We start from the raw sequence: 23,852 nt of genomic DNA, 5'->3' as shown, positions 1-23,852 counted from the left end.
TTTGACAGCCCTACAAAAAACACAACAAGTTGACATTACACTGTGCTGTCATTTTAATCTGTTTGAGCGGGGCATGTGCGTTAAATGCGTCAAATATTTTAACGTGATTAATTTAAAAAATTAATTACCGCCCGTTAACGCGATAATTTTGACAGCCCTAGTAAAAACGGCTCATATTTAAAAAAAACTCATCTATAGCGAATGCGTTAACACCACCCCCATCACGTCAGACTCATATAATTTATCAATACTAGACAAAAACAGCACACAATACATCTGTAATGCTTCTAAATGGATATTTATTAGATAACATGACATTCTTTATTTACCTCTTGACTATATTTTTTCAGATTGTGCAATACTGTATTATTTAGTGTTTTTTAAATTGTGTTTAGAAACAAATGATACACATTTGTTGATATTTTCTGGGGTGGATTGAACATATTAATTGCATTTATGTTCATTTAAGGGAGAGATGTTTTTATACCCGTTTTCTTAGTTTGAGTGTTAATATGATAACATCACTGCGTGGTCAATGTAAAAACGGCTCATATTTAAAGAAACTCGTCTATAGCTAATAAGTTAACACCACCCCCATCACGTCAGACTCATATAATTTGTCAATACTAGACAAAAATAGCACACAATAAATCTGTAATGCTTCTAAATGGATATTTAATGGATAACATGACATTCTCTATTTACCTCTTTACTATATTTTTACAGATTGTGCAATACTATATAGTGTTTTTAATTGTGTTTAGAAACAAATGACACACATTTGTTGATATTTTCTGGGGTGGATTGAACATGTTAATTACATTTATGTTAATTTAAGGGAAAGATGATTTTATTCGAGTGTTCAAATTTAGAGGCAAGTCTATGGAAAAAAAAAAAAAAAAAAAAAGCTGGTTATCTCAAAGTGTCTGAGTGTTTAGACCAGTATTGAAAGTCTTGCTAAACCTTGACCCACATAACTGAGTCAAATATGCTCTCGCTCCATCTCCTCAGGATGTTCATCTGGGAGGATGGCAGTTTGGAAATCCTCAACGTGACTCGCACAGATGAGGGTAGATACACCTGTTTTGCCTACAATGATCGGGGCAAGGCCAACAGCACAGGCTCTCTAACAGTGACAGGTAAATGAATAGGATTCTTCCAATATGGTGTCTGTTGCACAGTTTGACTGATGTTAGCCTTGAATGAGAAATCATCACTCTTATGTTGCCTGACCTCCACTCGTCAATGGATGTTAAATAACTGCTCTCGTATGAGCTTCTTTTATAAAGTGGGGACACACGAGTATTGCTTAGGAGGAGCAAATCTAATAGGAAAGAAGCATCATTGTGTTCTATATAAAGGATATAATTAGATTGAATGTCAAGTAATTGTTCTGTTACTAGGGATGCAATATAGCTGTCAACCTGTTCATGTTCTCTATTGGTAATCCATAAGCAGCTCTTTTCTGCCCCCCTGTGGACAACTATGTATACTAAACAAGTCCACCTATTTTTTTCTTCTCAGCACTTAATGTAGGTAGCACTCTTGACATTCAGCGTGATAATAAACCTAGATTTTTAAAATAAATATTAGCTTGATTTTTTTTTTTTGCTTCTCTATTTTTTTTCTTAATTATTGAAAATGCGTTTCAACAAGATTGCTTAGCCCCCGTTTGGAAACAAGCTGGACACTTGAACAATCAATCGAATTTGAATCATGATCAAAATTTTGGCAGCCACAATTAAGTTACTTTAACTATTGGCAATTACTTTACATTTACACTTCCACGTATTATTTATTTTGGTTGTTGCTACTCAAGCATCATAGTCAAATGTAAATAAACTCAAATATGATATACACCTAATATCGCAGAGTAGAAATTCATTTAAACCTTGTTGTTGATTAATATCACAACAGTCATTTACACCTTCTCAGAATTAATGACCTATGCACTTTGACTTGTTATTTATGTATACTAAATGTTAATTTTATTATAGTTGCTTTTTTTGTACCAACGTCGAGTTAAATGTGGTAATAAGGTAATAAATGTGAGATACATCCTAGGATGCATTGTGATGCATCTTCAGTAATGTGCCTGAGATCATCGGGACTTTCGGATATTTCATCATCATACCCGTCATTCAGTGTTCCCCAGCCAGGGTTGATCAGACCGGGCTTGCGTCCCAGTGGCATTGGCCTACAGATCGCTCCACCTGAGGTGCTCTCTGCTGACTCCATGGTGTCCTTGATGGCCCTCCTCTTTTCTACACCTGTGATGCCAAGTAGAGTGAACACCTAGCACAGTGAGCGGCCAGCAAAGCCCTTCCACCCCACTTCAATGCGCTCACGGCGTGCCTTCCAGCCTCCCCTTTGGTATTGCTCAACTAGCTCCTGGTACTTTGACTGCTTCTGCTTGTTTGCCCCCTCTCGCAATCCTCCCAAGGAACTGTCAGTTCAATAGACACTCCCTTGAAGATACTGACGTAAGCACGATGTCTGGCCTCAATGAAGTTGTTGTGATGTGGACTGGAAACTTAAGTTGCTTGTCCAAGTCCACTTGTAGCTCCCAGTCCAGTGCTGGGGGAGGAGCCCAGCCGCTGGTTTAGGCTGTGACTGTGAGTACTCACAAAGGTGATTCTCCTCCTGCCAAGTTGTTGCTTGCTGCTGTTGTTTTTGGTGCTGCTTTGGCCATGGCTTCAGCAGTGGTCTTCACCACCTGGTCGTGCCACCAACGGTAGCGGCCCTCTCCAGAGCTTTAAAGATGATTCCAAAATGCGCTCATATGGCTCAAATAATATACTGTACATTTGTGTTAAAAAATATTCAAACCTCCACTCCAGTGTAGTGTTATAGAATGACATTTATTGTATTTTAAAATATTTTTCATAATCACATCAAGATGTTTATGAATGCGATAAAAAATGTCAGACTTGCCACAACATTGTATTCGTGTGTACACGGCCTTCTTCTTCCTGCCTTCAATGGAGGCGGACGTGTTTCTTCCCTGCTCCTGCTTGCTGCTATCTGCGTCAGTCTAGTCTCTCTGCTTTTTATGTACAGTGGGGCAAATAAGTATTTGGTCAACCACTAATTGTACAAGTTCTCCCACTTGAAAATATTAGAGAGGCCTCTAATTGTCAACATGGGTAAACCTCAACCATGAGAGACAGAATGTGGGGGGGGAAAAAAACAGAAAATCACATTGTTTGATTTTTAAATAATTTATTTGCAAATCAGTGTGGAAAATAAGTATTTGGTCTAAACCAAAAGTTCCTCTCAATACTTTATTATGTACCCTTTGTTGGCAATAACGGAGGCAAAACGTTTTCTGTAACTCTTCACAAGCTTTTCACACACTGTTGCTGGTATTGTGGCCCATTCCTCCATGCAAATCTCCTCTTGAGCAGTGATGTTTTGGGGCTGTCGTTGGGCAACACGGACTTTCAACTCCCTCCTCACCCCGTGGTGTCAATATGATAACAAGAACGGGGAGCAAAAATCCAAGAACCACACGGGGGGACCTAATGAATGAACTACAGAGAGCTGGGACCACAGTAACAAAGGCTACTATCAGTAACACAATGCGCCGCCAGGGACTCAAATCCTGCACTGCCAGACGTGTCCCCCTGCTGAAGAAAGTACACGTCCAGGCCCGTCTGCGGTTCGCTAGAGAGCATTTGGACGATCCAGAAGAGGACTGAGAGAATGTGTTATGGTCAGATGAAACCAAAATAGAACTTTTTGGTAGAAACACAGGTTCTCTTGTTTGGAGGGAAAAGAATACTGAATTGCACCATACCGACTGTGAAGCATGGAGGTGGAAACATTATGCTTTGGGGCTGTTTTTCTGCAAAGGGACCAGGACGACTGATTTGTGTAAAGGAAAGAATGAATGGGGCCATGTATCGAGAGATTTTGAGTGAAAATCTCCTTCCATCAGCAAGGGAATTGAAGATGAGACGTGGCTGGGTCTTTCAGCATGACAATGATCCCAAACACACAGCCAGGGCAACAAAGGAGTGGCTTCGTAAGAAGCATTTCAAGGTCCTGGAGTGGCCTAGCCAGTCTCCAGATCTCAACCCCATAGAAAATCTGCGGAGGGAGTTGAAAGTCCGTGTTGCCCAACGACAGCCCCAAAACATCACTGCTCTAGAGGAGATGTGCATGGAGGAATGGGCCAAAATATCAGCAACAGTGTGTGAAAAGCTTGTGAAGAGTTACAGAAAACGTTTGGCCTCCGTTATTGCCAACAAAGAGTACATAACAAAGTATTGAGATGAACTTTTGGTATTGACCAAATACTTATTTTCCACAAAGATTTGCAAATAAATTACTTAAAAATCAAACAATGTGTTTTTCTGGGTTTTTTTTCCACATCCTGTCTCTCATGGTTGAGGTTTAACCATGTTGACAATTACAGGCCTCTCTAATATTTTCAAGTGAGAGGACTTGCACATACAGTATGTGGTTGACTAAATACTTATTTGCCCCACTGTATTTCCTCTGTGGATTAACTGAGCTGGTCTCTCATACGAAAATGGATCTGATTAGTCGGTCTCTCAGCGCAATTGACAAGATTTTTGTCAACAAGACACGTTGTACCAGGAAAGCTTTCTTGCCCGGGCGGGAGCTTCGCCGCTGGATATGTGAGAGATTCATGGGATCACTGGAAGCCAGCGTGTCTTACTGTCCTGTCCGTGAAAGATATTGAGGATATTTGGCTGTTTGACGTGACGGTTGTGGGGTTCCTTCTGGTTGGTTTAGGATGTGCCCTGCTCTACCAGAAAGTTTCCAAGACGGCAGCTTACAAGGAAATCAACAAATTGACCACGGATCAAAAGGTGCGATTCAAGGCATTGGAAGATGGCGTCGTGGGCCGAATCGAGAAATGGCTCCGTGGACTCACAGTTCGGTCCGAGGAAGAATGGAGAAAAGTGGATGCTACCTTGCGCCAGGTGACGGAACTGTCGGGGCAGGTGACTGAACTGTCAAGGCAGACCGTGACTATTGGCAATGACTTAATGACATGGCCTACGCCATGTGGAGCGCGAATTTGACTGAAGACCAACCGCATTTGGACATATTAAATTACTTATTCGGCTTGATTTGATTATAATTTTCCTTTCCTTTCCCGAACATCCTTACCCCAACCCCCCCCCCCCCCCCCCCCCTTCTCCTGGAGAGAGCTGCGCAGATGGCCCTCTCTTGCCCTTGATCTCTTCCCAAGGCCGGTCGCAGGGCCCTGTGACTCTTATTTTGTCTACAGGCGCGTACAAATACTGATGCACTAGTGCATACACACACTCACACACAACCCCCCCCCCCCCCCCCCCTTTAGTCCGCCACTGCCTTTTTCTTTCTATTACTGCCCCCACCCTTCCTCCAGCCATGACTGGTAGTTTTCCTTTTTTTCGTACAAAAAAATCCCTGCATGTGACCTGTGCATCGTGTCATACCCCTGCTATGTTGTATGATATATGTGTGTCTACTTGTAACTTGCTCTATAATTTCTGAAGAAGAGGGAGAAGTTGGAGGTGCGGAACGTTCTGTAGCAGCCCGATGCTCACTCATCAAACGGAATTTCGTTGCATCTGCTGTCATCTTGCGAGAGCTGTTGTCAATGACAAATAAAATCTCTGAATCTGAATCTGTATGGCAGTGGAGGTTGAATACTTTGAAAACAACTTTACATTTAGTAGGGTTGCTAAGTGAGTTTCCAAAGGGTGTGTGGGAGTTTTTCAATGATCTGTACGAGAGCAGTTTTATGTGAATGCGTTCCAGTCATTTCTATTAGAGCCTTTCAGTTGTGTTGTGTGTATGCAAGTGTTTCAGTAGTGCGTATGAAAGCTTTGGAGCTGTGCACATGAGAGTGTCAGTACTCAGTAGTATGACTGAATGTTCCTGACAACCTCTTTTATTTGTGCACCCTACAGACTCCACAAAGATCACCTTGGCTCCCTCCAACGCTGACGTCAAAGTGGGGGAAAACGCGCTGATGGAGTGCAACGCGTCGCATGACTCCTCCCTGGATATCACCTTCATCTGGTCCCTGGATGGCCGAGTGATAGACCTCGACAAAGACAGCCAACATTACGAACGCACGCTGGTGAGAAGTGATTAAAGATTTCCACTGAATTGGAAGTCCCCTGTCTAATGTTGCATTTATGGGGTTTAATAAAATAGCCATTTCTGATAACATTCATTGATTCAAACCTAATGGTTCCCTCTGTGGATTGGTGGTCAACGTTGTGGACGTTTTCCACCCCAACACATTGGAATGTGATGGGTTTTACATGATGCCGCTTTTTCCCCCGCTCATAAAATGTGGTTCGCTTGGATTTAATATGGTTCAAGAAGTATTCATAACAGTATTTGACTCTCCAAAATGAGTTAAGCAGACTCATTAACCCTTGAAATTATCATTTTGCGCTAAAGGTTTCCTCATTGCAATTCAATTAATAATTCACATAAAAACATGAATAATTATGAGACATTTGTAGAAGCTCAGTTGTGGTCTTCGGCAGAACGGGAGTTCAGATGGTGAGCTGATGATCAAGAACGCCCAGTTAAAACACGCCGGGATTTACACCTGCACGGCGCAGACAACCGTGGACAACGTGACCTCCTCTGCCAGCCTGGTTGTAAGAGGTAAGTCAGGCTCTTCACCATAGACTTCATTGTGATATTGATGGGACACAGGGCGCGGGGCCGATTAATGGGGGGCCTATCTCCATCAAAGCTGACCTAGTGGAAACACAGACACAGAACTTTTTACGTTGACAATTCTTGTGAGTAAATGCTTAAATCATTGAATTCTTTATAGATATGGACGTAAAACAGTCTTGAGTCTTGGTTAAAAGCAACAACAACAACAAAAAATGGCAGGTAGCATTTGTTTTACGTAAATATGTTGAATGTGCTGCTAGTCTTTAAACCACTGTGGTGCTGCCTTATCACCACAAAGAGCTTTTTACAGAGAAAGTTCTTGTGAATAAATGCTTAAATCCCTGTATTCTTTATAAATATGGACATAAAACAGTCTCGATTCATTGTTAAAAGAGCAAAGAACCGGACTGTTAGCATTTATTTTACGTAAATATGTCGAACGTGCTGGTAGTCTTTAAAGTGCGTACGACAGGAGAAAAAAGTCTTAAACAGGATTATTATGTGAATTAGAATCATATTTTGAGACGATTCAACTATATACAACAATTTAGCAAAGCGCAGATGACGAGAAATTAGTCTTTTAATCTGCCGGTTAGCCACGCCTTTCAATATAAGGCTCGAGCGTCCCCAACAGGTGGACGACATCAGCGGAGTCACGATTTCATCTGATTTAGTATGCAGCCCATTGAGGAGGAATTATTCACAACGAGGAAAACGCAACGAAGAGAGCCGCAAAATGTCATTGTTTCAGTCTCTCTACTCCAATATTTTTACAAGATATTCTTTTTCTCCAAGTATTTTTCCCCAATAGCTAAATAAATGGCTTGAGAAGGACCAGTCAGCCCGTTGAGGGATAATTATTCAGAACGAGGAAAACGTGACGAAGAGAGCCGCAAAATGTCATTGTTTCAGTCTCTCTACTCCAATATTTTTACAGGATATTATTTTTATCCAAGTATTTTCCCCAATAGCTAAATAAATGGTATGGTCATGACAAATAACAGTCTTGTGCTAAATGGAATATGAAATAATAAAAATGCATTTATTCAAGACGACGTGGCAAAATTACTCCATAATGGTCAAAACTGTCGACTTCACCTTTACTGTCGCACCTCCCGAACAATATTTTATGCCACCTAAATCGGGCTTATGTCATTTCCCTTCCCCGGCTTCGGAGAATGTAAACAAACCAAGAGGCCTGACAGCTAGCCGACATGCTAACCCGAACCGAGTGATGTTTCAAAGTCTTCGAAGCGGAAAATCACACATAACTTGCCCGGATAATTTCACATGACGACTGGTTTGTCGATTGTTTTTGCCGATCGGCAAACCGCCCGGGGGAGAGCAATTTACAGCCCGTTCCCCTGCTACTACGGACAGGAGAGCTCGCTGGGGAAGCAGCTGGACAATGACCGCTGAACAAACTGGCCGACGTCGGAGGAGCGTGTAGCTGCCAAATGGTCAACACGAATATGGCAAAATAATGCTTTACTACACGGCGAAGACGTAAACAGAGAGTCATAAAGGAGAGCGGCTGCAGTTGTTGTGCAGCTAATGTGTATGAGGAGAGCTTTTTACATCCCAATCCATGATGAAACGTAAGTAGTCCTTTATTTAAAGAAAGTTTGTAGTGTTTACTTTGTAATCGCTGCATTCGCGGCTATTTTTAACACAAAGTTGCAATTTCTGATCGGTTGGAAAATTTGACAGAATAAGCCGAGTATAGTGCTCTCCCGGCGGGGGGGATGTGCGACAAGCCGCCGGTCGTCAGCCAAGTGGACAAGGAGCATGTCAGCCACAAAATGCAAGCCACCTACATATTAAAATGATCCCAGTATTTGACATAATACAAAACACGATGTTTACTCACTTACTCGTAAGTCCCATGGTCCCACAGTAATAGGGCTTGTTTTGGCCAATATCCACTGGTGAATGGGAACCTTTTGAAACCCCAAAAAGGCGCACATGCCTCTCCCTCATACAGCAAGATTTTTCTGCAGCTGTTTGTTCGTGATGCGAAAAATAAACGTATTAATTCACAAAATCAGCTGAATCTTTAGTCTTTCTCATACAACAGTACAGCTGTATAGTGAAGAGGACTCCTTCCTCTGTACACGTCACAGCGCCCTCTTTCTCAACTCAAGACTGTTGCCGGAAGTCACTATTTTTCATGGCGCGGGATTCAACAAGCTAAATAAATATAGCGCTCACTTCCACACACATCCAAGTGGTCCATTTCATTCAGGAGTATAAGATACCTCGTGTATTATGAAATAAACATGCTTTTTCGTGTCACAGGCAGTTTAAGCCACTGTAGCGCCACCTTATCACCACAAAGAGCTTTTTACGTTGAAAATTCTTGTGAATAAATGCTTTCATCCCTGAATTCTTTATAGATATGAACATAAAACACTCGATTCTTGGTTAAAAGCAAAAAAAAAAAAAAAAAAAAAAACCCCAAACAAATGGCAGTTCGCATTTGAATTATGACGCCAATGCCGTAGCAGTTAATTTCTCCCATTGTTTTTTTTTTACAAAGTTTCAAAGTGCATGCATGGTACGGAAAATATAATAATTACCTTGAATCCTCGAACAAATCACTCCTGAGACAATCCTTCCTGTTTGTATGGGGTACAGCTATTGTACTTTTTCAACCTAGATCCAGCGTTGGATCGCTGCATGTGTTGAGTAACTGTGACCGACTGCGAATATCTGAAGTAGACTGTGGGACTGCTCCCTACCTGAAGGCGTGGCGCAGTGTCTGTGGAATGTTTCCCGTCAATATCATTTTGAAGTCTGTGCTCTTAACAGCGAATTTACTCAACTAAGATCTATGATTGGAAAACTAGACAGATGTTCTTGATAAAGCTAACTTTTTTATGGGCCCTACTGATTTTTTGTTGTTGTTGCTCTTAGATTTGATCTTACTTAGCTTGAAAAAGAAAAAGTTATCTGTCTCAAAAAACGTACTCTACTGTAGCTGTCAGGTATGTTGCTTTACTCAGTTTCCAGTCAAATACTTTTGGTACAAAACTAAAAAAATGAGAAACTAATTTTAGCCTATCCCATTGTTCTAGAATATGGACTATTACAATTCTCAGTCTCCACTTTGCTGCAGGGGTCTATTTTCTTGCCACACGTACTCGCCTCTTTGATAAAATCGGTCTTATTAGAAATGGCCTCATGCCGAGAAGTGAATCAAGTCGACCTTTGTTCTCCACCATTACGGTTATTTGCTAGCGGGTTTCCTTCCAACTGTTGTGTTCAAATAGATTTTTTTTTCTTTTGCCGTGGGGCCATGAACAGTAGAAACTATCCACTGCACAGTATAAAAGTGAAGCAACAATAAAGTTCTGACGATTAATGACTGTCATCAACGTGTACTTAATGGTGAGTGACACTTGGCTTTACAGCTCTCTCACAAAGGTAACGTGTCGAGCGATTAGGGTTGCCTTCACAGAAAAGTCACACAGGTGGACGCACGCAGCTTACGAGTGAGGCTTTCTAAACACATGCCGTGACTAATGGAGGCTAAATGTCAACGGCCTGACTGAGAAGAGGTGGTGTTGAAGGATAGACATTTTTTGTGTCAGGATTAGCTCCAGGAAGACATTATAATAGTATGTTATTGTACAAAGGCATGACAGTCCTTCTATACAACTCCTTTTATCACCAGGTTTGACGTCCATGACATGACAGTATTGTACAAATATGTCAAAAGAGCCTAATCAGCGATTAAGTTCTAGGTTTTTGACGCCACTACTTAGGCCTGTCCAGATCTGATTGCCTAATAGCTTCTATTCACATTCATGAGTATATTACAGTCAGACTGTGGGTTTGGAGTGAAGCTGAACCCGGAAAGCTCATAGCTTTCCTATCAAGAAACTTTTTTTTTTTTTTTAATTGTATAATAAATGTTCCAGTGGAAGAAACAAGAGACACGTGTGCATTTTGAAGGCCAACAGTGGGTCAGATCATCGGGCTTGTGTCAATGTTTCCATCCTTAAGTCTTTACCAATGGATTTGAATTCAGTGTGTTTAACTTGTAGGAACAGCATAAAATAATAAAGGTTCTCATGGTTTGAAATGCACTTAAATACTAGTTGAAGGCCTTCTTATCTAACTACTGAAGGGGTAATTTAAAACGTACACATGCAAATTTTTGCAAGAGTGCATTTAGCGTCTCTCCAATATGTTGAACTTTTTTTTTTTTTTTCCAATGACAAATTAGTCTGTAACATTTTTTTAGGGAGGAGGAAATCAATGTTCCACTACTTGCCTTCCCTTTGTTTAGAAATAATGTAATGGAATAAAAGATGGGAAATAAAAGGTACCCATGGAGGTGTTTTAGTATTTCTATTTATTGTTGTTGTTGCTATTATAGTTCTGTGTTGTTTTGACAACTTCACATTTTTGGTATAGTTCTGCCTTAATTAAGTTTTAATATGAAGGAATATTTACTGTTTTTACCCTTCACTGCATTTGTACTTGAAAAGGAATGTATGTTAGAACAAAAATTATACTAGGATATTTTTTGCCATCTCTAAATTTTTATTTCCAACGACTTCCGCACATTGCTGCACTGTTAGTCTACAAGGTGTGGTGCACTGTCTCTTTAAGATGCTTGAGTGCACCCTAAAGTGCCTCAATTTGACATCGGAAGAGGTGTGTAAAACCTGTTATTTTCCCGAAACCATCAAGCAATACTGACTCATCCTCCCTGCCTCTCAACCCAGGACCCCCCGGTGCCCCAGCAGGGGTGCGAGTGATGGACAAAAGTGACAAGAGTGCAATGCTGCAGTGGAGCCGCGGAGCAGACAACCACAGCCCCATCTCCAAATATACCATCCAATACAGGGATTCCTTCTCCCCAGCTGTGTGGAGGAACGCCACCACATGTGAGAATGTCAAATAAACAAGGCTTACCTCCATGTTCATCCCATATCTTCATAATGACAAGCTATAAAGTGAACCTACATGGCACTAAGCGTTAAATGACACCTTTAAAGAAAGGTTCCCAAAAATCGACCATCATTATTATTCTATGGTATAACAGATCGTGAAAGTAAGCAACAGAGATGCTGTGTGTGAGTTGACGGTAACATTGTTTTTCTCAATGGAGTGTTGTCCAAGCATTTATCCAGAATATCTCAGGCAGATACTTAGGGTTGGGCATCGTTTGAAATTGAACGATTCCGGTTCTGATTCCGATTCCACGTTTCGATTCCAGTTCTGAACTATTCTCGATTCCAATTCTTTTCAGAGGCAGGGTCAAAACAAAAACAAAAAAAAATGCAGGGTCAAAAAAATGTGCATAGTTTATATTTAAGGCTTAACTTCTCAATGTTTTTTTCTTTTTATTAAATGAACTTCTGACAGGGTTAATTTTAACTTGTATATAAATATCAGTGTAGTACTACAACGATTAATCGATTAACTCGAGTAATCGATTCGGAAAAAAAGCTTCGAAACAAATTTTGCTGCTTCGACTATTCATTTAATCAGAGTGGTATTGTAAAGTAGTTTGTTTTGAATGTGCTTGCATTTAGTTTTATTGATTTGGGTGGATACACTGCTCTCTATTGGCAACAGTGAATATGAAATAGCTGAATTCAGCTGCTCCCCGTGAAGACCAACATAAGGTAAGTTTTTTTGTGAGCTAATATGTTTTTTTAAAGCATTTATAATTTAGTTTCTAGGTGTATCTAGCAGGTTTTGTGGAAATATGTGTTTGAACGATTTAAGAGCATTTAAAAAAAAGTTAGCATTTTATAGCATTTAAGCTAGCGGACTTTTGCTATGTAAGTTAGCCAATTCTTTTGTTGTACTTTGATCCTCATTTATTTATTTTTTTTATGCCGTTTGACGCCTAACTCAGGTATTTTAATTCATTTTTAAATGAAAGTACAATTCTGAATATTTGGAAGAAACACAGGGAATTTTGTTTTCGCATTTAATGCTCTTTTGAAAGTGCATTTGTAGCAAGCCTCTGTTTTACATCTCTGAAACTTTATTCTGCAACGCATTAAATGTTCGGATGATCCGATTACTCGATTATTCGAACTAACTAGTTGATAGATTAATCAACTACTAAATTAATCGATAGCTGCTGCCCTATATCAGTCTTTGAACTCGAGCAACTTTTTTCCACTCGGCGGTCAGGGCACTGAAACAGGGAATCGAAATTTTAAAATTCGGACGATTCCGGGAGCATTGGAGTGTTAGAACCGGTTCCCATTGATGCTCGATGCTCGATTCCCAACCCTACAGATACTACAATAACACTACTCACAAAAAGTTAGTGAGGCTGGACTTTTGAGTGAAAGTACAGGGTTTACAGTTATTTGAACTTCTCATTACCTATGTATTTTTTTTCCCAATTCTCAACTCAATGGAAATAGTGAAACAAGGAAAGAGACCTTCCTACTGTTCCTAATGTTTATTTAAAAAAATAACTCAGTTGATGCAATTGACAACGATAGATGTACAATCCATTTTGACTGGGAGGGGCTGGCAGCAATCGAACGATTGCCTTCAGCCCACCTGGTAAAATGGATTGGACATCAGTTGCTTTCAATGGCACTAAAACATTATCATTCGGTGCCAGCCATACCAGTTCAAATGGATTTGATGCCCAACATTTTCAGTGGCAGTGAATGGGTAATGGTTTGGCACACTCATCAAACAGGGTCCTAAATGGCAAATTCTTAATAGAATTTTGCTTTATAAATTAAACAAGACATTTTCTGGGTCAATTGGAATTGGTATTTAAGCAGTCCCTATAAGTAATATTAGAAGTAAAGGTGAGTAGTTCAGAAAGAACAGGTGAATTTTTGGAAGAAACAAAGAGAAGATACGTTTGCAAAAAGAATACTGTAATGGAAGGGCATAGGTTTGCTTAGGGACGATCGGGATATAACACTAACAACTTTTCAGGATGCTCAAATTCACTCCACTTTTAAGCAGTGTTGTTAATCTTACTGAAAAAATTAATTAATTATAGTTACAAATTACTTCTCTCAAAAAGTAATTGCGTTAGTAACTCAATTACCTGAATGTAAGAGTGATTAGTTACTTGGAAAAGTAATTGGTGATAATTACTTTTTTTTTTTTCCCCTCAAAAAAAAAAAAAAAAAAAAAACATTGGCCACACTATGTGAAGTTTTTTGTGAAGGTTTTTGGTACAATTGGCCTGAGCCCAATTCTTTACCCTAATTTACCCTTTACCCTGAATCAACTGTTAAAAGTTGTTAAAATTGCTCCCATTATTGCATTAGTTCCTTTCTCTGTACTTTTGACATATGAAAGTTTTAAAACGGTTTCATCATTTAAAGATAGATTCAAGTCAAGATTTTGCCGATTTAGAAGTATTTTAGATAAAAAGTTACTTAGGTTCGCTAGGAAGGTTCTCTACAACAGAGCCGTCCTAAAAAGTCTACTGCTTTAAGATGGCGGCTGTCTACTAACGCATTTAGTGCCATGTCTGTCATTTTGCATCTAGTTATATCAATATACAGTACATGTGATATCTACCATGTCTACCATATCTACCATAACATGCGGGCGTAGTTTGTAGGCTATCGGCTACAACATGTATTATTGGAGCTACCTAGCATCGCGTTTGCTCGGCGTCACAACTTTCTTGCCTTCTCCCCACTCCTGCTCTGCTCTGTCGTCTCGGTGAGTCAGTCTCCCTCAGACTTTTCGACCAATATAGTAACGCATGCCTTTCCGTCCTCAGTAACGGTAACGGCGTTGCCAAGATGACAAAAGTAATTAATTAGATTACCCACTACTGAAAAAAATAACGCCGTTAGTAACGCCGTTATATTGTAACGCCGTTATTAACAACACTGCTTTTAAGTAACCTTATTTGCATTCCATGATGAGTTCAGTTATATAGGTAAACGTTAGATTGTCTTCCCATATCTTTTAAGGATAGAATAGACCCTACTATTATTAAGTGAATTATTTTCATTAAATGTTCAGACTTACATTTATTTCTTTTCACTTGCTGAATGTGCCGGTTCATTTTTTTCCCCCTCAAACGCATGTTTGATTGGTTGATGACTAGACCCCCCCCTCCCATCTCACATCCACACACGCACACTCACACAGCTCTGACAGATTCATGTTGACAACATGCCGCTTCTTCCGCCCACTTCAAAGAGTACGGATATTAGAAGTTTTTTTTCGGCCAGCAACCACTGTAAGTAATGTAAAAAGATATCAATGTTGTGAAGGTGGGGGAAACACCACAAATTTTGTTGCTAAAAGTCTGACCTGCATCAGAGTTGGCATAACATCAAACTGTGTGATCTTGCTAACCTGCAATACTACTGCGGTCAGGCCAGCCACCTCAAGGAACAATGAAGTCAAGCTAGCAGTCCCTCATTTGATCATTGTTTGCATTATGTGCATTACGGTAATGCAGCGCGGTGGCTTCAGACTGTAAGTCCCTTTATTTAAAAATGAATAAATAAATAAATAGATAAACAGGGAGCTATCCAAGAATGGGTCCACTTCAGGGAGATACTGACATGAACATGAACTGACATGAAAAAAATCCGTAAAATTAAATCACACATCAAAATTTCAGGAGACGACTTTGATTCAAATCTTGGGGTAGTCTAGTATGCCTCAGATGTAGATTGGTCCTTGGATATCAGATTTTTCCCCCCCCACTTTTTCCCAAAACACTTTAATAATACAATACTTTAGTTAGAGCAGTGCTTCTCAATTATTTTCTGTCACGCCCCCCCCAAAGAAGACGTAAATGTTTCGCGCCCCCCCAAACTCTCTGCCCCCACTGTAAATAGTATCATTTGTCTATAAAATTACTATTATAAATACGCATCTGCCTAATATTGTGTCCTTTTTTTCTAATAAAGAAAAAAAGTAACATAGATCAACTTATAATAAAGTATAACTTTATTAACATTGTTTTGTTTGTAACAGAGAAGACTTGACGTGCATCAATTTGCCTGAATTAAAAAAAAAAAAAATTCACATCCAAACTAAAAAACAAACTCAAGGTACATTTTTGACCATTTGATACAGAAAAATAAAATGTAATAAAATCAGTAAATAATAACAAATTAAAATTGATTAGAAACATTCACTCATGAGGACAATATGCCAAAAAATTTGACCGAAAAAACAAAACTGAATAAAAGAAGAAAAAAAAAGTGTCCTTGGACAGGACAGTTTTTGTTTTTGCTGCTCACAGTATTTACCTCCTTTGCAATGGTGTGGAGTTATTTTGCAATGAGTATGCTAACAATGCTCACTGGTTTACTGATATAACACTGACAAAGCAGGACGATTGTTGGCAATATTTGGCACGTTTTCACTGAAAAAATCAAGCGGCTTAACAATGAGATTGGGGTCTAATGTCTTTAAGTGGCGTCTTAATTGATTTGGCTTCTGGCTGTCTGCTATAATTATTTTTAGAAACCGTAAACAGTGGTCTTTCATCATCACCCACTGTATTAAAAGTCAAAGCTAAAAGGCAAACGGCACGAAAAAATCGCATTCACGGCGGCCGACGTAGAACCGTAGGTGAGGGCGGTCGCTGAGTGGGTCGCTGCGTGAGTGAGTCCGGTCGGAAAACGGCTTTCGAAATCGGCGGTGGCACACTGCTCTTCATATCTGTTGTCTGTGTGTGCTGAGTGCTCTTCCTTAGTTCAAAAATACTGCGCGCACTCTGAAAATGAGAGTGCCACTGCTACCTACTGAGTGGATGTGCAAGTACACTTTATTCCAGTACGGCAAAAAAAACAAAAAAAAACCATGTTCCCCGAGGTCACATGCGCCCCCCCCTGGCATCGCTCTGCGCCCCCCCCCAGGGGGGCGCAACCCACTATTTGAGAAGTACTGAGTTAGTCTAGGGGTGCTCCAGTGTCTCCCAGAAGTGGACCAATTCTTGGATAGCTCCCCGTTTTTTTTGTCTGTTTGCTTTTTGTTGTTGTTTTGTTTTAAATAAAGGGACTTCAAAATGTTTCTTTAGTAGTTTTTGAAAACAAACGTTTGAATCGAATGTTGTATCACCTGAACCAATACTCATGAAAGTTAGTATAAGTCATTGCAATATTTTGCATTGATCATGTAGCCTATCAATTAATTAGGTTCATATTCGTGAGAAATGTAGCCCTGGCCCCTGACCCCCATTCAGTAATCTCTTCGGTCTTAGTAATGTCCCATCCCCAGCAAAAAGCGTACATGCAGGTTATGTCATCCCTACCAATGTTGAGACCAAACCTATGCCCTTGCTGTAAATAGCCTGACATTATTTTGAAGGTCAACTGGACTTACGAGGTTCCCATGAGCAATCGATGACAGAAGTACTGTAGTTTTCACCCCACCATCAGTCGTCCTAAAGTGTCAATCTTGTCTTTATAGCTCCACCAGACATTGAAGGGAATGCAGAGACAGCCACCGTAGTGGACTTGGTCCCCTGGACTGATTACGAGTTTAGGGTGATCGCCACCAACACACTGGGCACGGGTGCCCCGAGCATCCCATCCCGGAAAGAAAAAACCATGCCCGCATGTAAGTTGATGTGAATGAGTCAGTAAAAGGTCATGGAACGGAAAAGTGGTATTGCAGTCCAGTTTTCCGTTCTGACTTTCTTTTTTTTTTTTTGAATAACTCTTGAATAACTGTTTTGGTTATGATGAGTATCACAGTAAATACAAGTCAGCAAAAACATTTTCCCTCTGACCTCCTACGTAAAAAGTGACCACACAAACCTCTACAAATGAGCACTTTGGATAAAGTGTGTTCTGAATTTCATGTATACAATGAAAATCACAGGCTCTCTTTTAAAACAAAAATGTGTGACGAAGGTGTTGCACTTGGCATAGGGGGAAGTATTCAGAAGGATGTTGTGGTTTGTTAGTTACAGTCTTTGTGAGTTGGAGTGGTTTGTGCAAATTCTTTGACTCAAGTCTCAAGTTTTTGTCTCAAGTTTTGTTGTTGATTTTTTTACCGTCATTCTCTTGTCGTAGCTCCTGTGGTGGCGCCCTCGGATGTGGGCGGAGGTGGCGGGACAAGCAGGGAACTGACCATCACGTGGACGGTAGGTTTGGGGTTTTTGTCTTTGAAAAAAGAGTTCAAAAGTTTGTGCTTCAGTCAGAAGTGACACTATAACTTATTCGTAAAGAATATATTGTATATAGGAACAGTATGATACAAACCTAAGTTACAGTGGGGCAAATAAGTATTTAGTCAACCACCAATTGAGCAATTTGAGCAAGCTACTTGAAAAGATTAGAGAGGCCTGTAATTGTCAACATGGGCAAACCTCAACCATGAGAGACAGAATGTGAAAAAAAAAAATACAGAAAATCACATTGTTTGATTTTTTAAATAATTTATTTCCAAATTAGATTGGAAAATAAGTATTTGGTCACCTACAAACAAGCAAGATTTCTGGCTGTCAAATAGGTCTAACTTCTTCTAACGAGGTCTAACGAGGCTCCACTCGTTACCTGTATTAATGGCATCTGTTTTAACTCGTTATCGGTATAAAAGACACCTGTCCACAAAGTCACACTCCAAACTCCACTATGGCCAAGACCAAAGAATTGTCGAGGGACACCAGAGACAAAATTGTAGACCTGCACCAGGCTGGGAAGACTGAATCTGCAATAGGTAAAACGCTTGGTGTAAAGAAATCAACTGTGGGAGCAATTATTAGAAAATGGAAGACATACGAGACCACTGATAATCTCCATCGATCTGGGGCTCCATGCAAGGTCTCACCCCGTGGCATCAAAATGATAACAAGAACGGTGAGCAAAAATCCCAGAACCACACGGGGGGACCTAGTGAATGACCTACAGAGAGCTGGGACCACAGTAACAAAGGCTACTATAAGTAAAACAATGCGCCGCCTGGGATTCAAATCCTGCACTGCCAGACGTGTCCCCCTGCTGAAGCCAGAACACGTCCAGGCCCATCTGCGGCTCGCTAGAGAGCATTTGGATGATCCAGAAGACTGGGAGAATGTGTTATAGTCAGATGAAAACAAAATAGAACATTTTGGTAGAAACACAGGTTCTCGTGTATGGAGGAGAAAGAATACTGAATTGCATCCGAAGAACACCATACCCACTGTGAAGCATAGGGGTAGAAACATCATACTTTGGGTCTGTTTTTCTGCAAAGGACCAGGACGGCTGATCTGTGTAAAGGAAAGAAGGAATGGGGCCATGTATCGAGAGATTTTGATTGAAAATCTCCTTCCATCAGCAAGGGCATTGAAGATGAGACGTGGCTGGGTCTTTCAGCATGACAGTGATCCCAAACACACAGCCAGGGCAACAAAGGAGTGGCTTCGTAAGAAACATTTCAAGGTCCAGGAGTGCCCTAGCCAGTCTCCAGATCTCAACCCTATAGAAAATCTGTGGAGGGAGTTGAAAGTCCATGTTGCCCAACGACAGCCCCAAAACATCACTGCTCTAGAGGAGACCTGCATGGAGGAATGGGCCAAAATACCAGCAACGGTGTGTGAAAAACCTGTGAAGAGTTACAGAAAACGTTTGGCCTCCGTTATTGCCAACAAAGGGTACATCAAAGAGTATTACGATGAACTTTTGGTATTGACCAAATACTTATTTTCCACCATGATTTGCAAATAAATTCTTTAAAAATCAAACACTGTGATTTTCTGTTTTTTTCCCCCCACATTCTGTCTCTCATGGTTGAGGTTTACCCATGTTGCCAATTACAGGCCTCTCTAATATTTTCAAGTGGGAGAACTTGCAAAATTAATGGTTGACTAAATACTTATTTTCCCCACTGTAAGTGGTACGTATCCTTGCAGGATTTTAGTCTTGCAATATCTTAAGTGAATGCCATCTTGCCATTGTCGTCTTAAATAGCCTGTCCAGGAGCAGTACTATTACGGGCCGTCCTTTGGCTACATTGTGGCGTTCAGACCTCGAACTGGCGTTGAGTGGACACAAGTGACTGTTTCGGACCCCCAGGCAAGACACTACGTGCACAAAGATCCTTCCATTGCTCCTGCGACAGAATTCATTGTTAAAATCCAAGCATACAACAGCAAAGGGGAGGGACCCTACAGTCTCCCCAAGACCATTGTTTCAGCGCAAGATGGTAAGTATTCTGTGCTGTGAAGTAAAAGTGAGTCATTTATCAAAACTGAAATAATTCATAACTACTTGTTTGACACACAAGTGTCTAAGGCGCTGTCAGTTTTTGAGTGATAGCTCAGAGGATTTGGGCAATTTTAATTGCTTAAAGTGTTCGAAGAAGTTTCAAAATAGTGGTTGATTAATTTGATAACTGCTTATTCACTACATCTTGAACCTCCAAACGTGCCTTCAGTCTGTCAGCTCTCTTGCGTCGATGTTTGGAATGCTAAAACTCACTTGAAAATGAGCCCCATCTTCTGCCTTGGCCTTTTGTTGGAGGGATTATCGAGATATGTGTACCCTGAACAGTTATTAACCTCCACTGACAGACTGTCGACATAACCACTTGCACACTGAGTCAAGTGGGGTTGCCAAGGCAACAGGGGAGAGCATGCTGTTCAGGGCTTTTCCTAGCCTAGGTGGTATGCCGGACACCATGCTGCACTACAAAAACTAGTCTTTTTTTTTTTTTTTTCCAAAGCTGAATCGTGTTTGATATTAAAGATTAGGAAATAAGATAATGTATATAATGCACTTTAAATTCAAACATTTTGTTGGGCCCTCATTGAACTCATTGGCTGTCACTGACGGCGCTAGACGTCCAAACCGCTTTGACTGGGAAGGCCGAAAGAACATTTGTTCAAATAATGCAATTCGCCTCTTCCATTAAGAATGGATTGGACGTCTAGCGCCGTCAATGGCACTGAAACATGACCCTTCACACCCAATCTCACTAGTTTAAATGAAGTGGATGTCTGTTGTCATGCAATAAGTTAAATACTATGAAAAAAATCCACTTTAGAGTTTTATTGGGGGCAATAACTAGAGTGTATTTACTATTTATCTTTTCATTCATTGTAATTTTAAACATTTTGTTTTCGATAACATTTTTTCCATTTATAATTTTATTTATAATGATTAAAAAAAAAAAAAAAACATCAAACAATGATTATTATTTAAAAATAATAAAAGTATAATTGAAACCTGGCATCCACATATTTTTGGTAATTATAAAAGAAACTTAACCCATAAAGACCTAGTGTCCACCAGAGGTTGCGCGAGACTTTTTCGTTGTCTGTCATTTTGACTGACAGGGTCATAAAAATCCGGTCATAATCTATTTTTACCCGTCACTTAAATTTTTAAAATGATGATAATGACATTGTGGTGACCCTTTGTTTGGCATAATTCACCTTCCGTACTTGTGTGTCCATTTGGCCGAGCGCGTTACCGGCTACGACAGTCACGTGACAGAGACATTTAAGAGCCGCGCGCGGTCCCCTCACTATCCACTCGCTCTCGCTATATGATTGGCCGAAGAGTCGAAATGCTCTCCCGTGAAATGCCTGTTTAAAAATGTTCCCGTTGTTACTTCTTGCGTTCGCTTATAAGTGCCCATTTAAAAAGGAAAAACGATGGATGATACTACACACAGAGCGTATTATTAACAAATGTTAAAGTTGTATAATCATATAGCGAGAATAAGGAACGTCACTGACAAGCGCAGGCCCCCGCGAGTGGATAGTGAGGGGAATAGGATAGTGCGCCTACAGCTAACAAGACTCTTAACATTGCATACCGCTTCAACATATTCAATAGTATTTAATTTTCATTCATTTTAAATTAATATTCTGTCCGAACAAGCTTAACAGAGAATCCACACCGTGCCATCACACATCAAGCAGATGAATATGTAACTTTTTCTCCGCAGTGACAAAAACAGCTGACTGTGGTAGGTAGCCTACCGTATGTAGCATATGGAACAATGAAATTAACAGTTCACCTGCTGTGGCCTGAACGTAGTCTCACACTTTCCTCCTGGTGCGCATGGACTTGAATTGCGTGCCCACTTGTGCAGTCCCTGTTTTTTCACCTCTTTTATCAACACCATCGTCGTTTTGGGGCTTTTTGAAGAAACTTCGGACACTCAGTTGCCTTGACATTTTTCAGAGTAAGGCCAACGACGTCATGCATCAAGAGAGACAATAGCTAATTAATATGCTCACTTGCCACCCTGTGGTCTGGGGTGTGGATTGCAACCGGTCAAAATGACGGATGGACTTCAGTTTTTTCCGTCACCGTTTTAAAAAATCGGTCAACGACGGAAAATATTCGGTTAACGCGACCCCTGGTGTCCACATACGTTGACATCACATTTTGGGTCATATACGCCACAAAATTAACATTTGGTATACAAGTGTGACCAAAGCGTGATTTACGGCTGTCCCAAACGATTCTTTCTCCCAATTAGTCTGAAGACTTTTTTAACAATTAGTCGACTAGTCTGATAATTATTTTACAAACTTTTTTTTTCTTTTTTTCTTACTAATCTTGGAACATTTTCATTGATGATTATTAATTCACAAAAAACATTTTGGAACACCAAAATTCTTTATTAAAGTACAAATAAACACATAAATAACAATAATAAATCACAAATAAACAATGACGTCAAGTGCTGATGGCATTTACGAGTGCAAAAGAATGGAATGTAAACTGATTCAGAACACTGTGTCTTCACTTTTCCAACAGGATTCCAAACAATTCTTTTTCTTTTTGTGGTATTTCTATATTGCCCCAAGCATTAGATTGAACACTAGCAGAGTAGGTAAATAAATGTCACGTATCACTGGAGTGAAGTACGTGAAAAAAACATAATGCATGTTGATACGACGCTACGACGGAGTATTACGGCCAAATAATAAAAAAATGGACTACAAGATTAAAGTAGTACAATTGCTAAGAAGAAAAAAAAAAAGTCTCATTATTACGTAAGGGTAATATAGCCGTAAGCCGCCACGCACTTTACATACATGTACCTTAGCTTGGAGGTACGTCCAAGCATTACTATAAATTATTCCATTGAATGTAATTTAATGTAGATGGAGCAAAAAATGATTTTCTAATTTAAAAAACCGATTGTAAAACACAAGATGCTATCAATATTGTTGATTTTAAGGGAGGCGGCAAGTACGTAGCTGCTTATTGAGCTACATTAGCCCCCAATACTATGTTGCGCACATAAAGGCAACTTCAGTTAAAAAAAAATGTCGTTATACGGACTTACAGATTGTCTCATGTCGTCTTCCAAAAATATACCTGGGTGACAGCGCTTCAGGTGTTCATTCATTGCCGATGTGCTGTCGTGGTATGCAAGCTTGGCATTGCATAAACTGCACATGAAAGTGACACCCTCCTTTGTTTCGTTAAATTAAGTCCATTCTTTTGGCCACTCTTGTGTGCTTTTTGGGCTTTGTGTTGCTTGCATCCCGAGATTTTGCCATTCTCAACTTTCCACACATACATACATTACATATTTTTTAACTAACCTTTAACTATTGACGGGATGTTGTGCTCATTGATGGATTTACATCATCGACTACGTCGACAATGTCGACGAGTCGGGACGGCTCTAGTCTACATACATAAGTGGAAGCCAGGTCTTTATGGGCTTAAGGTTTTTTTTTTTTTTTTTTTAATGAGCAAAAATAGTCACCGGCTCTAAAAAAGGCTAACGTTCATAGGCAGAGTTTGACTTTTGGGGCAGGGGGGGCACAACATGTTTATGACCCCGAAACACAGTGTCAGCTATAAAATTAACTTACAAGAATATTTATAATAATAAGTTGACAATGAGAGTTTTTTGTTTCCCACCATTCTTGAGGGGAATTCTAAATCAGGCTGCTTAGGCAATACTTTTCGCCAAGATCGCCATCCATTGAATATGGTACGCCCGCCGGTGTCATGCCAATGTAGTTACCCCAGTCAAAAATTGTATCCCCTGGGCGGAGCCATATGGAGGTAGATTTGTGTCTTTATTATTCAATTTAAAAAAAAAAAAAAAGTTGCTTCAATCAAAATACATATTTTCAACCAAAAAAATGTCACTTCAAACAAAAAAAAGTGTTTGAATGGAAAAATGAATGGGAAACTAAAAAAAATGAATGCGAAAGCTATTTTTCTAAGCTATTGTTTGTTTGTTGGTTGGTTGGTTGTTGTTTTTTTTTGTTTTGATTAAAGCAACTTA

General features: G+C 40.0%; 1 protein-coding gene across 2 annotated transcripts in view; it reads left to right on the top strand.

The window, feature by feature from the left end:
• Positions 1-23,852, top strand: part of cntn1a (contactin 1a) — a 169,980-nt gene that overhangs the window by 135,532 nt on the left and 10,596 nt on the right. For both annotated transcript variants that reach the window (XM_057835694.1, XM_057835695.1), the window contains 7 exons: positions 1,012-1,139; positions 5,934-6,106; positions 6,525-6,648; positions 11,403-11,564; positions 17,068-17,217; positions 17,676-17,746; positions 19,553-19,787. In XM_057835694.1, the coding sequence (XP_057691677.1) occupies positions 1,012-1,139; positions 5,934-6,106; positions 6,525-6,648; positions 11,403-11,564; positions 17,068-17,217; positions 17,676-17,746; positions 19,553-19,787 (1,043 nt within the window). The remainder of the gene's footprint in view (positions 1-1,011; positions 1,140-5,933; positions 6,107-6,524; positions 6,649-11,402; positions 11,565-17,067; positions 17,218-17,675; positions 17,747-19,552; positions 19,788-23,852) is intronic.

Source organism: Corythoichthys intestinalis, chromosome 5, assembly GCF_030265065.1.
Source record: "Corythoichthys intestinalis isolate RoL2023-P3 chromosome 5, ASM3026506v1, whole genome shotgun sequence".
NCBI classification, from domain to species: Eukaryota; Metazoa; Chordata; class Actinopteri; order Syngnathiformes; family Syngnathidae; genus Corythoichthys; species Corythoichthys intestinalis.
Note: the sequence above shows the minus strand (reverse complement) of the source record. Positions and strands in the feature narration are given on the sequence as shown.